Raw genomic sequence first — 12,444 nt, 5'->3', positions numbered from 1 at the left:
TACATGACTGTGTCGGTTGCACATCTTTCCTGTCTGCGGTCTTTGTCTTCATTTGTCTGTGTGTTTGTTTTTTATACATCTCTTGCTGTTTTAGACTGATGGCTATTATGAATGCCTGTTTTTTTCTGCTGAAATACTCGTGTTCCTCCCCCCAGTTTAACAAAATTATTTTTAATGTTTCATAACTTTCTTTAAACAAACATTTAAAGAAAACTGTATTTTTTTAAGCACTGAATATAAATTACTGTTGAGGCAGGAATGACTCTAATAATCATGCAGTTAACTGATAAAGCCTTAGACTTTGATGTATTGATTATTTTCTTTCCTTTTTCGTAATCCAGCAACCTGAGATTAGTCTCAATAGAATATCTAGACTTTACTTTCAGTTAATGAGCATGAGATAAACTGATATGTGGTTGCTAACACCATTGTTGTAGCTCTGGCTCCACCCTGAGGCTGAACTGTGTTATCTGCTCTGGATACTCTTCAGCTGGGTGTAGACAGAAAGTGCTGAGTATATGGTATTTCAAAACTGTTTAATATGCAGGACTGCTTTGTTTTTTCAACACAGGATTAAATATTTATAGTGATTTGCAAATTGCTGTTTTCTTTCATTTATATTCTAAAGACTGTACCAGTGATTTTGGAACTGGATTATAAAGCGTGACCACTTGTGTGAAAAGCAGTAGGAATGTATATACAAATGAATCCATTACCTGTCACTGAAAAGTGTCACCAGTGTTCGATCTGGGTGAGGGGGCACTAAATCCTCACTGAAAGTCACCAAACATACCTGCGACTGTGCAGACAGTCACAAAACATAAAAGTAAAAAAACATAGTCAAGTCATTACACATAAATATTTTAAGGTAGAATAACGTTATATGTAGTAGGTCAGAGCTGATTTAAAAGATTTGTAACATAGTTTAGAAGTTTCCAAAGGAAGGTTTTCAGGTTATCAGCTGCGGTTATCAGTTTTCCTTGACTTTGTGTCCACCTTGAACATGAGGCATAATTTTCCATAACAGATGCATTTTTATTAAAGGCTGACATATAAAACAGAATGACACAGCAGTAGCAGCAAAACACACAGACAGATATAATTAGAGAGAAATGCACCTGGCAGTTTAGTGTTACAGTCTTCTTTATTTACATACATGTTACTTTACATTTGACTTTGACTAGTACTCTGTACTAAGATTATAGCAAGACGTATATACGACTGTCCAAGCCACCAGGAACCAGCAGTGAAAAACTAAGATTAAAAAACAAACAAACAAAACATAATAAAGACCATTTTTCTCCATTATAAAATTCATAGTACTTGTACTGGAGTATCATCTAGTGATATTTCTCATCAAAAACACAGCTGATTAGGAGAACCAAATAGAGGAAACTCATTTAGGAGGGAACAATGAACTCACTAATATGCCAGAAAATGACTGCTGCCTCCAGCAGAGGTGACACATTCTTGCTATAATTGGATCTACGACACTTCATCAGATACGAGATAGAAATGAGAGTCGTGTAAAGTTCCTCCCCTTGTGCATCAATGGTCACGATTCATTAATTTCAGCCCAGACAAGTGACTATAAACGCATCAAACACACTAGCTGTCATCAGACTGGAGCATCTTCTCGATCTCTTGATCCCACTGGTCGTCTTTGTTGCCCGATTCAGTCACCACCTCATACTCCTGAAGTTCTTGCTGCAGCTCCTTTTCCCAATCTGCTGATTCGTCTGGATATGAAAGGGAGGAAATATTATGAGCAAAGCCATTCTCTTACAGAACAAGAAATACTTTGAGCTTAAAAAAAAGGATAGGAACTCTTCCAAAGCCAACCATCAGGAGAAGGACTGTCCTTCTTGTCCAGCACCAGCTGCTCCATCTCTTTCCTTAGGTCCTCCTGGTTTATGGCCGTTGAGTCAAAAGCATCACTAACAAACTCGGACACTCCGGGACTTGTTGAAATCTCCTCATCTTCTTCATGTGTTGGCTATGAGGAAAACAGGCAGCAGAGAAAGAGGAGAGCGACTCTTGTTTTTTTTTTTTTCTTAACTTCTCAAAAGGTGGTTGGAAAAGTTCAACGTGTGCAGTGCTTTTACCTTCTGTATGTCACTGATGGAAACTGGCGGCGTTTTTGGTCTGACATTGTCTACAAAGAAATAACACATTGATATTACAATGGACTTACTCTTTAACCTCTGACCTTTGGATGGTGTCTGAGGTCATTTATCAAAATATGAGCACAAACCTTATTAGCTTTTACCATGGATGCCGCATGATCCATTTAGGTAACTCTATAATACTATATGATATGACTTCTTTACCTTTCAGTCCTTAAATAAAATATCTAATTTGTTTACCAGTTCAACCAAGCAGAAAATAAAAAAGAAATGACGTTTTACATGTTTATATTGAATAATTAAAAAAGACAGATTTCTTTCCCTAATTAAACAATTGAATCAGACATTCAGATATTGTGTTGGAAGTCCACAAGTGCTTCCCAAACAGTCCACAGGTGCTTCCCAAACAGTCCACAGAGCTTCCCAAACAGTCCACAAGTGCTTCCCAAACAGTCCACAGGTGCTTCCCAAACCGTACTAAAACAGTATTTAGCTCCATTTTATACATTGTAGCAAAGTACTGTGACTTGGGGGTAGTGTTAAAAATATATGGAACAACTGGTAATGTGGGCTGCTCTTTATGTTTCCACCGGTTTTGATCCTTTAGCTTAGAGAGGAAGCCTTCATTACATAACATGCCTCTTCCTGGTGATCATCCTTTTCCTGGTTCCTTTAGCTTATCAACCAATCAGCATTCTATCTACATAAACCATCACTGTTGGGTAACTTGTTCTTGGCTTTTTGGACAACTGCTCTCAGCGCTACTGAAAGCCTTTGTGTTTGCTGGATTACAATTTCTCTCTCTCTATAGCCAATGAGCTACTCAAACAGACAAGGACAATAAATTCCACATCAGTCTTAACAAACACTGTATGTGCCCATTTAAATAAGGGAGGAAAAGAGATTTCAGCGATGCATTAAGATGATTGGGTTTTTCCATTTCCTTCATTATTATTTCACATCAAATAGACACCTTCCTTTTATTCTGAATGCTGTTGCCAGAGTATCAATAAAGCCCAAGAAAAGAACACATGGCAGCAATTTCTGCCATCGATTCCAGTGTGTCAGAGAACAATTTAAAGTACTGCTGTTTGGATATAAAGCTCTCTGTGGCTCTAGACCACAAAAGATCTGACTGAGTAATCTTTATTGTACAAGTACTCTTGAATTCTCAGACCATCTGCCAACTTTTCCTAGAGAACAAAATAAATATAGCTTTTAGCTCCTTTCACAGTATCTGCTTTTACATTTTAAACTGATATCTTTCCAACTTTAAGAGAGAGCTGTGCCCCTTTCTTTCTTACATGGTGTTTAGATGCCTGAAAACTGTAAAATAACACAGCCCAAGTTGCAGGACTGTGAAGGTCTTTGACTGTATAAACCACCTTTATAAAGCCATGATCAAAGATTTTGAAAAGAGATTTTCAAATCACTACATTTTAATTTTTCCACTGTGGAATTGGGGTTGTAAATCCGCCTGCCTTCCTGCAGCTGTGATACCACAAAGTTTTCTTGGTGATCTCTACCTCTCTAGCAGAGCTAAAAATTCAGACCTGTTAGGACGATGTCTTCAGGTGAAACACTGGCCCCTTTGTCCACACTATCGTTCCGCTGCTGCTGGGCTGCCAGGGCTGTGAGCTGAGCCGACTGCTTGATCAGAGACACCCGGTAGAAATAGTTCCGCCAAAACATCTCCTCCTTCACACTGTCAAACACAAACATGTCACCATCCATTTTTAAATATCAGTTTTAGGTTGACTCTGCTATAAATGGAGGCAAAAACAGGTACATTTGTGCGCGCGCACACACACACACACACACACACACACAAATGTTTGAGGAGCACTGACTGTTTAGGAACCAGGTCAAAGCGCATGCGATTGAGGAGCTCATCTTCTTCCAGCATGACTGCAGCTAAAGGATACATCTGCTCCATGTCAAAGTGGAACTGAACACCAGCGGGAGGGTCGCGGAGGAAGTTCCTCTTGTCCTAGAATCAGCAACCAAACAGCTCAGTTTCTACTCAAAGCATAATTTATAAATTTAAATAAGTAAAACAGTAGCCACAAAAATAGCTACCCATTCATACATTTGTACTATATACTGTGCATGATGTCTTTGCTTACAGCGGACAGAGCGAGAATCTGTTGCTGGATTGTCTCCTCTTCATTGTAGCCGACCCAGGGTGGCACTGCTGCTTCTACACAAACATCAGAGCATGTGTGCACACACACATTCAGTCATGTACCATCAGTTCCAATCCTTATCTCTGAGATGCACACATGTACAAACCTGGCTCTCTGTAAATAGAAGCTGCTTGGCCAGTAAGTGACGTATGCTGATAAAATCGTGATAATATCATTTCTGCTGCCCCTCAGGCGCAATGTAAAAATAAAGATTACACAGTTTATCCCAGTCAGGTCTCACAAGACTCCAATTTTAAACAAAGTGTGTCAATTTCAAAGTGTAAGTCTTGCTTTCAGAAATTAATATTTGAACTTTTGATTGATATATTTATTTTCATAGTGGTTCAATAATTGACTTTGGAAAACATTATGACTACACTTCATTCACCTTGTAGCACCAGTTTAATTCTTCATTGCTCAGATTCAATAAAATTCTGGAAATATCATGCAGCGATTTTGATCCATATTGACATGATAGCACCACACAGCTGCTGCAGATTTGTCACTGTAATCCCAAAGGTGTGTAATCAGCGTATGTGGTGACTGTACGAATCATTTGAGGTCATCAGTAAATAACGTTCATGCTTTAAAGTCTGGTTTACCTGATTTCTTGGCCTTCTTCTCCTGGACAAATTTCTCTTGCTCTTTTTGGAAGTCCCCTAAAAATGTCTACACACACACACACACACACACACACACACACACACACACACACACACACAAATAAATAGATTGGAAAAGCTGATGCATAAATGGAAAGTGTTAACAAAGCAGGAAGTCCTGAAAAAGTTATGATAAAATCCAGGATTTTACTTGCATATGAAAAAATCTGGAAACTTTGATACAAATTTTAAACTTTAACACTTTTAGACTTAAAAATACTTTGAAATTTTTTTTAAGTAATGTTTAATCTATGGAAGCTTTATTTGCCCCTGATATTTTTTATTGATCAAACTGCCAAAAATAAGAAGAGGGTGTGTAGACTATATACAGCACAGTGCGCTTATGTGTATAATCAAACCTTTAAGTCCAGAGGCCAATGCTACTTAATAATAATACAATACTGCTTATCCAGGTAAGCTCAGGCTTAACCCCTGGGTTTTCTGTACTTTGAAGGTGGTTCACTTCTTACTCGGGGTAAATCGCTATCTGGAGCAAGTTAAGATCCAGAATAGAGATCAGCAGATATGAACTCACTGCCTACTAATTAATCAATTCTCCAGAAAATAGCATCACTATTCCTGGAAGATCCCTCAAACTTCTGTGCATAAACAGGAGTCTAAAGTTTTCTTCTATAGCGTCTACTGTCTTTGTTTTCCTAATAAGAATCAGAAATAAATACTATAGATTTCTAGACACAACTTTATTCTTTTGGTTTTAATAAACAAACTATAAGTATTAATATCTGATCCTAAAATAGGACACCGACAGTGTACTTGCTGAACTCATATGAAACTTATGTAGACTAAGCCAATATTTGAATAAAAAAAACAAACAAACCTTTACTCTCAAACCTTTAAAGTTTGCAGCTGAGAATATCAAAAATAAAACTGCTGGGAGAAGGTTATGCTCATCTTCTTATTAGACTGCCAGACAGTAATCTTAGGTTTCAGAGTTCTAGGAGAAACCCTGGGTTAAATTAGCGAACTGATAACCAGCTTTGTGTGCCAGTTCGGGGAAAGCAAATACAGAAAACTGACCTACAAACCCACAAATGCACAGATGAACCCCACGCCGTTTTTAAAATCTGAAAAACCAGTCAAAAAGAATCTGAGAGCAACATGCCTTGTCTATGATGCCATCAATTTTTCCTTCTTCCACTGTCTTCTTGATGGTCTGGGCAGTCTCCACCATTGAATCAGAGATTTTCTTGGTGGCACTGGAAGCAAAACTGAAGATGTAACCTTCAAATGGAGAAAGAGTCTGTTAATAAAACCATTGCCACTGCAATAAAAGATACATATATGAGAGAACAGATTCTCCTGCAGTCATATTTGCTCTTGCTGGGAGTGAAGAACATACAAAAAAGATGAACAGGAAAGCCTTCAGGGTTCAACACAGAGAGAAAGACTAACGTCACGCTGAGTAACTTTGAGCACGTAGCTTAGAGTTAATTAAGAGTTAATCATCCAGATATGAGCTGTTCCTCACCGCCGAGTCCTGTGGACTGTTCCGAGTTTTCCTGCTCCGCCTCTGGTGTTCCATCCTGGTCAGCTGGCTGCTGTTTGTTTACCTCGGTTTGTGCTTCTACCACCTTCTCTTCCTGCCCCACATTCAGCTTTTCCTTGTCAACCGACGTCTCCGTAACGGTCGGGCCCTCCAGACCCAACCACGTCCCTAAACCTTTTAACATGTTGGTGGAAAAACACCGATCGATTAAATTAAAGATACGGAAAAACAATCTGCACGGACTCTCCTGACTATACAACCAGGAAATAAACTGACGTTTTCTTCTTCTGCGTTCTCGTGTGTGCACTTGTGCGATACTGCCACCCGGAGGCCAAATATGGGAAGTCTGGTTTGATGGGTTGTTGTTAGTGCTATGGTGGAATATATGAATAAAAAAAACGGTATTTATCAGTAAAAACTATCACAAAAGTGTTGCACGTTGAAAGATCTACACCTTTCCTAAAGTAGAAAAATGGTATGTCTTATAAAGTACGTGCTCATTGTTGGCAGTAGAGGAACTACTACGTTTTAACGCAACATCCAAAAGAAGCTGCAGGTGGCGGTAATGAGCTGAGATTTGTTCCACTTTTTGCGGCAAAGCAAGATAAGGAGAAGGAAGATAAGGAAGATCGGTGAATTCCTGACGGAGGACTCGTACCGGTAATTTTGCAGTTGCTCAAAATTTTACATTATTATTATGTGTTTTATGTGTATTTATCTTGGGTATAGTTTACTACAGTTTATTACAGAAAGCTATGTAATCCCAGTCACGTGTCTTCAGCACGTTAGGAACCGCTGTGACTGACTGACTAGCTCTACCCGTGGGCTGTTTACTTGTAAGGGGACGAGTTTACACCACACTTCCTTTAAAAAATAAGGCATTTAAAAGTTCGTTAGTTTTAACGTAGTTTTGATGGAGAAAGGAATAATAAATATTGTTAAATAAATGTTATTTGACATGTCAAGTAAGGATCGGCTTTAATGGGAAGGGTAATTTTTTAGAAGCGGAAGTGTGGGCTCAGTTACTTGTGTTTTGAGCTGATAAGACGTAAATAGACCGGTTGAGAGCAGTATCCGTTACCAAACGAAATAATAGAAGGGTGGAGCTTAAAAATAACTATTATCTTGCTTAATTTATTAGTTAGTTTTGTGTGCTATTTTGCTTTTAAGGTGCCAAATGAAGATTCTGATGGTGTTTGATTTTGACCACACCGTGGTCGATGCCAACAGTGACACTTGGGTGGTCAGGTAGGTCAAGAAAGTCTTACTTCAGCTCTTTCCATGTTTCTTGTCATCTGTATGTATTATCTTGACAAAGATTTTCTGTTGCACTGCTCCTGCTACTACTCTGTAATTACTGTTTTATACTAGGACCTTAATACACCATTAGAGAAACACTATAGCTGAGTTATCCTGATTTCTCTTATTTATATATTCCTTGTGTCAGGTGCCTTCCTGATAAGACACTTCCTGGCTCTGTGGAGAATTCGTACAGAAAAGGCTACTGGACTGAGTACATGGGCAGGGTGCTGAACTACATAGGTGAGTCTGTCATGCTGTTTGTTTTTGTTTTACTACTTCCTGAAATCTGCCTTCAACATTTTCTAATCTATGCCCGCAGGTGAGCAGAAGGTGAGCCCAGACAGGGTTCGCAGTGTGATGGAGACCATCCCCTTCACAGCTGGAATGACTGAGTTGCTGACATTTATAGCAGAGAATAAAAGTGCCATTGACTGCATAGTCATCTCTGATTCCAACACCTTGTTTATAGAATGGATTCTCCATGCTGCAGGACTCCAGGCGGCTGTTGACAAGGTTTTTACCAACCCAGCTAAGCTCAATGAGTTGGGCCACATTGAGGTGCAGTGCTATCATTCTCACGCCTGTGGTCAATGCCCTGTCAACCTCTGCAAGAAAAAAGTCCTGGAGCTTTACCTTTCTCTGCAATCTGATGCCGGCGTGGAGTATGAGCAAATCTTTTATGCGGGGGATGGGGGGAATGATCTCTGCCCTACTTCCTGTCTGAGAGGCCGTGATGTTGTGATGCCAAGAAAGGGATACACTCTGGAGAAGCTGCTAGCCAAACTGGAAGGTCAGGAGGGCAACTTTTCTGTAAGAGCTAAAAACATTGCCTGGAGCAGTGGCACTGACATTCTCCGGGAGCTGAAAGCAAGCATGCAGTCGTAGCCGTGGCACATGAAATATTACAAATATTGAGCCTGCACTGCAGGATCCATTGTGCCGCCTGTATTCTTTTTTTTTCATATTATAATTCAAAATTTTAGAATAGTTTATGAAATTTTTAACTTATTTAAAACGACAGCATTTGCACATGTAAACCAGTCTTTTAAAAAGGGTAATTTGTCTGCAGGGAAATTTACCTTTATCTTTTATCATCATGATCTTTACAATTTTTCTAATTTTCCGTGGTGATCGAAAATAGAGGCGCCTGAAACCACTAACAATACATAGGCAGTGTGTCACAACGGCAGCTTTTACATGTGCAGTGTATGTTAAATACTACGTAAGAATTCAGTTAAGATTATATTTAGTATAGTATTCAAGATCTGTTGTTGGGGCTGATCCAAGAAGCAGAGATGAACCAGCAAGTTAACTTGATCTGATAAAGTAGAAGTCAGGGAAATTTCTGAGCAGATTTGAGACATGGATTAATTTTAGTCCCAGACTACAAGAAAAATTAAAAGATGTCTCCATTGAAATGTTTCTGGACTAGGGTTTCTAGAAAGGTTCATGTTAAAGGCATTTTATTAATATTTGATACGACCTTTACTTTTCAAAATTTTTAAGGTATTAATTTATTTTATTTTTTATTTTCCCCAAACCACGAAAGAGCCTCCTGTTTTACACACTGACTGATGTGGATTTCTTCTAAAACACTTTGGAAATCAGCTCACTGGTACTATAATGCAAATTCATGCCTGTCAAACTGTGTCATCTTTGGTGTTTTTTACTACAGAAGTGGGGACATCATTGTGTTTTTGTGACAGGCTGCTAATAAACATGTTCTAATAATAGGCCAAAAGATAAAAACTTTAATTCGTTCTTTGTTTTGTGGGTCTCAACACACACTTGCTCAATTTCCCAACCTTGAATTAAGCCTGGTGATTAAACTCTTTACTCAGTGAAGACCTTCACTGATGTTCTTTTCTTTCTTTTTAAAATTTTATTCATTTTGTGAGCACCAGACTGTGTTTGGGAAACTGGCTGACTGGATATATGTTAATATTTCCAAACCAATGAACAAACAATGGGTTCTGGATATCGCATTTAATTAAATTTGGTTTGTAGTTTACAAATGTTAGTTGTCTCTTCACATTATGACCGAAAGCTTAAAGCACTCCTACTAACTTGAGTAATTTTTCTTTATGAATCTGAGAAAAACACTATACCAGTTCTTCCCTGCTATATTCTGTGTAAGACATTTTGATTTCTGAAAAGAAAAGCACTGATGTTACTGATGGCATTATGGTGTGTTATATTTAAATGCTCCAGACAGTGTTACAGCATGCACCATACCAGGAACTTGAAACTGCCAAATGGCATGAAGTTGTCTGTCTTAGTGTAAACTGACTAAAAATACGTCTGTAAAAGGCACATTATAATGTAACTAATACATACTTTAAATAAGGTGGTTTTGTCAACATTTTGAATGTAACATTTTTACATGAACTTACCTCAGCTGATATCTGCCTCATTTAGGATTTTGCTCAGGTTTCTTGTGGCCAGTATGCATTATCTGAATAGACTATTCAGTTTTTATGTACAATTTCAACAGCCGTGCTCATGGAGACATATATATGTATATATGCATTGATTGACTTTCTGTTGCCACTGTCAAAAGCCAGTTTGATAAAATAATATTTTGTGTTGTTATTGTGTAATTCCAGTGATTAAATCAAATTAATTACCTCTTTGATTATTTTTTCTCAGGTTTTACTCAAATCCTTCTAGAGGCAAGTCTTACATCTCACCAGCAGTGATAAAATATTGGGGCCATATCTTTAAAGTATTATCTCCAATATATTTCCAAATTAATGTAGTGCAAATATTTTCCACTGCAGTAATTAAGATGGTTTTGTAATACTGTGATGGTGAGGTGAGATTTCATTATATTGTGAGGTATTGCTTTAAATCGTGTTTCACAATGAACAATTATACTAAAAATACTAAATGTAGTCCAATAGATTTTTGAGGGGTACTGACTATACAGACTCATAAATGGATGAAAACAAGCTTCTCGTTAGAAATATTAAATGAGAATTGAGAATGAGGCAATTATGAGACTAATTAAGATTAATTGTTGTCCTAAAATCTAAAGTAATTTTACGACTCAGTGACAAATATAAAAGCTAGCTTCTAGACTCTCTAGATGAAAGGATAAAATGAATTGAATTTAACGACACATATACATATATACTAGGGGTGCAACGATATTCGTATCGATATTGAACCGTTCGATACAGTGCTTTCGGTTCGGTACGCATATGTATCGAACAATACAAAATTTGTAATTTATTTGATCAACTTTACTTCTGATGATGCTGTCTGTGTTGAGCGCTCAGTGAATCTGCGTTCGACTGCTCCGCCTAGGGTCGACAGTGCAGCCTAGGCGGAGTAGTCGAACGCAGATTCACTGAGCGCTCAACACAGACAGCATCGTCAGAAGGAAGAGTGCAGGGCAAGCTAGCGAGACAGACGTTAAGCTCTCCTTACAACATGGACCTCCCCCACCCTCAATCAGATCTGGCGTTTGGAATTATTTTGGTTTTCATGTGACGTATGACCCTGAAGGTAAGCGAGTCATGGACTAAAGTAAAACAGTATGTTGGATGTGCCATGCAATGCTCAATTACATGGGTGGGAACTAGTGCATTAGCGCAGTTAGCTCGTTAACGTGTTGGCCGTCTAGCCCCATGCACGGGCGATCGGCGGTAGCTCGTTAACGGAGATTTGCCGTGTTGTGGCGTTAAGGTCATTTCAACGAGATTAACCTGAAAGCACTAGTGGGAACACAACGAATATGACTGCACATTTACGCCGACATCATCCTAGTGCAAAGACAAGTGGAAGCAGAAAAAAAACAAGCAAGCATGCTACTAACTTTAGCCGAGTCATTTAGACAGCTGTTTAATATGCTGCTGAGAATATAGCCCAGAAGAAGCGGATAGTATAGCTTTATTTTGGAAAGAGACATTTCTCTGTAATAAACTCTCTTTTCCAAAGATGAGTGATTCCTCAATCAGATACAGGGCTCGCAATATCGCTAGCCCGACGTCCCGGGGCTAGCGATCTTTTCAGTCGGGGTACCAAAATCTATCTCTGCCCTGCCCGTCGGGCTTTTGTAGGAAGGAAAAATATATGTCAATGCTTTTGCATTCTTTCGGAAATGTAGCTGGGTAATTATGTCATTGGCATCGGTGAGCCACTGTCAATATGTGACATATTGAAATCGCGTTTGAATTTGCGCTTGTTTTTTTGCTTTCACTTTGCAATCGCGCGAACTGTGTATAGAGAGCGACAGCACTGATCTGTGAGTGATGATAATTTGTGCACCAATTCCTCTGACATCGTCTTATTAATCGTTAGCTTACTATGCAAACATGACAAGTGAAATCTCCCGCAGCTTAAACATGTGAGAGGTTGATCGCGCAGAGAATCGCTGAGCTTATGTGAGTGCGTGTGTAAAAGCATTTCAGTTCTGCTGAGCCAAATAAGACAGGTCAGGGTGAAGAAGTGACAGCCAAAGAAAAGCTTACCACAAAACGGAGAAGTTATGACAAATCAGACTATAAGGCAAAAAGAAAGTGCAGCTTTATGGTTTCATGGACAAAAGAATTTCTGTGGCTGCAATATGACGAGCTAAATAACCAGGGCTGCACATAAGTGGTCCGCAGGTGCGCATTCGCTGTCAAAATAAAAAACACGCACAAGGGTTAGGGTTA

The 12,444-nt window shown here is 38.8% G+C and overlaps 2 protein-coding genes across 2 annotated transcripts; one reads left to right on the top strand and one right to left on the bottom strand.

Moving 5' to 3' along the window:
• Positions 1-1,125: 1,125 nt before the first annotated feature.
• On the bottom strand, positions 1,126-6,781 carry syap1 (synapse associated protein 1). The gene is made up of 9 exons (XM_026175567.2): positions 6,464-6,781; positions 6,098-6,216; positions 4,915-4,981; positions 4,253-4,326; positions 3,977-4,116; positions 3,680-3,831; positions 2,106-2,155; positions 1,843-1,996; positions 1,126-1,739 (listed from the first exon to the last, which is right to left on the bottom strand). Exons 1-9 carry the CDS (start codon positions 6,663-6,665, stop codon positions 1,609-1,611), a joined length of 1,089 nt encoding a protein of 362 aa, XP_026031352.1. The 5' UTR covers positions 6,666-6,781; the 3' UTR covers positions 1,126-1,608.
• A 234-nt stretch (positions 6,782-7,015) lies between these two features.
• On the top strand, positions 7,016-9,532 carry phospho2 (phosphatase, orphan 2). The gene is made up of 4 exons (XM_026175580.2): positions 7,016-7,141; positions 7,652-7,729; positions 7,929-8,023; positions 8,103-9,532. The coding sequence occupies exons 2-4, from the start codon at positions 7,659-7,661 to the stop codon at positions 8,666-8,668; spliced, it is 732 nt and encodes a 243-aa protein (XP_026031365.1). The 5' UTR covers positions 7,016-7,141; positions 7,652-7,658; the 3' UTR covers positions 8,669-9,532.
• The last annotated feature ends 2,912 nt before the right edge of the window (positions 9,533-12,444 follow it).

Source organism: Astatotilapia calliptera, chromosome 1 (assembly GCF_964374335.1).
Source record: "Astatotilapia calliptera chromosome 1, fAstCal68.1, whole genome shotgun sequence".
Taxonomy (NCBI): Eukaryota; Metazoa; Chordata; class Actinopteri; order Cichliformes; family Cichlidae; genus Astatotilapia; species Astatotilapia calliptera.
Note: the sequence above shows the minus strand (reverse complement) of the source record. Positions and strands in the feature narration are given on the sequence as shown.

Coding starts and splice junctions, on each gene's coding strand:
- syap1 (XM_026175567.2), bottom strand. CDS start 6,665: ATGTTAAAAGGTTTAGGGACGTGGTTGGGTCTGGAGGGCCCGACCGTT. Junction 3,832..3,976: donor TTTGACCTGGTTCCTAAACA/GTCAGTGCTCCT, acceptor TGTGTTTGACAG/TGTGAAGGAGGAGATGTTTT. Junction 1,997..2,105: donor CCATCAGTGACATACAGAAG/GTAAAAGCACTG, acceptor TTTTCCTCATAG/CCAACACATGAAGAAGATGA.
- phospho2 (XM_026175580.2), top strand. CDS start 7,659: ATGAAGATTCTGATGGTGTTTGATTTTGACCACACCGTGGTCGATGCC. Junction 7,730..7,928: donor AGTGACACTTGGGTGGTCAG/GTAGGTCAAGAA, acceptor TCCTTGTGTCAG/GTGCCTTCCTGATAAGACAC. Junction 8,024..8,102: donor CAGGGTGCTGAACTACATAG/GTGAGTCTGTCA, acceptor CTATGCCCGCAG/GTGAGCAGAAGGTGAGCCCA.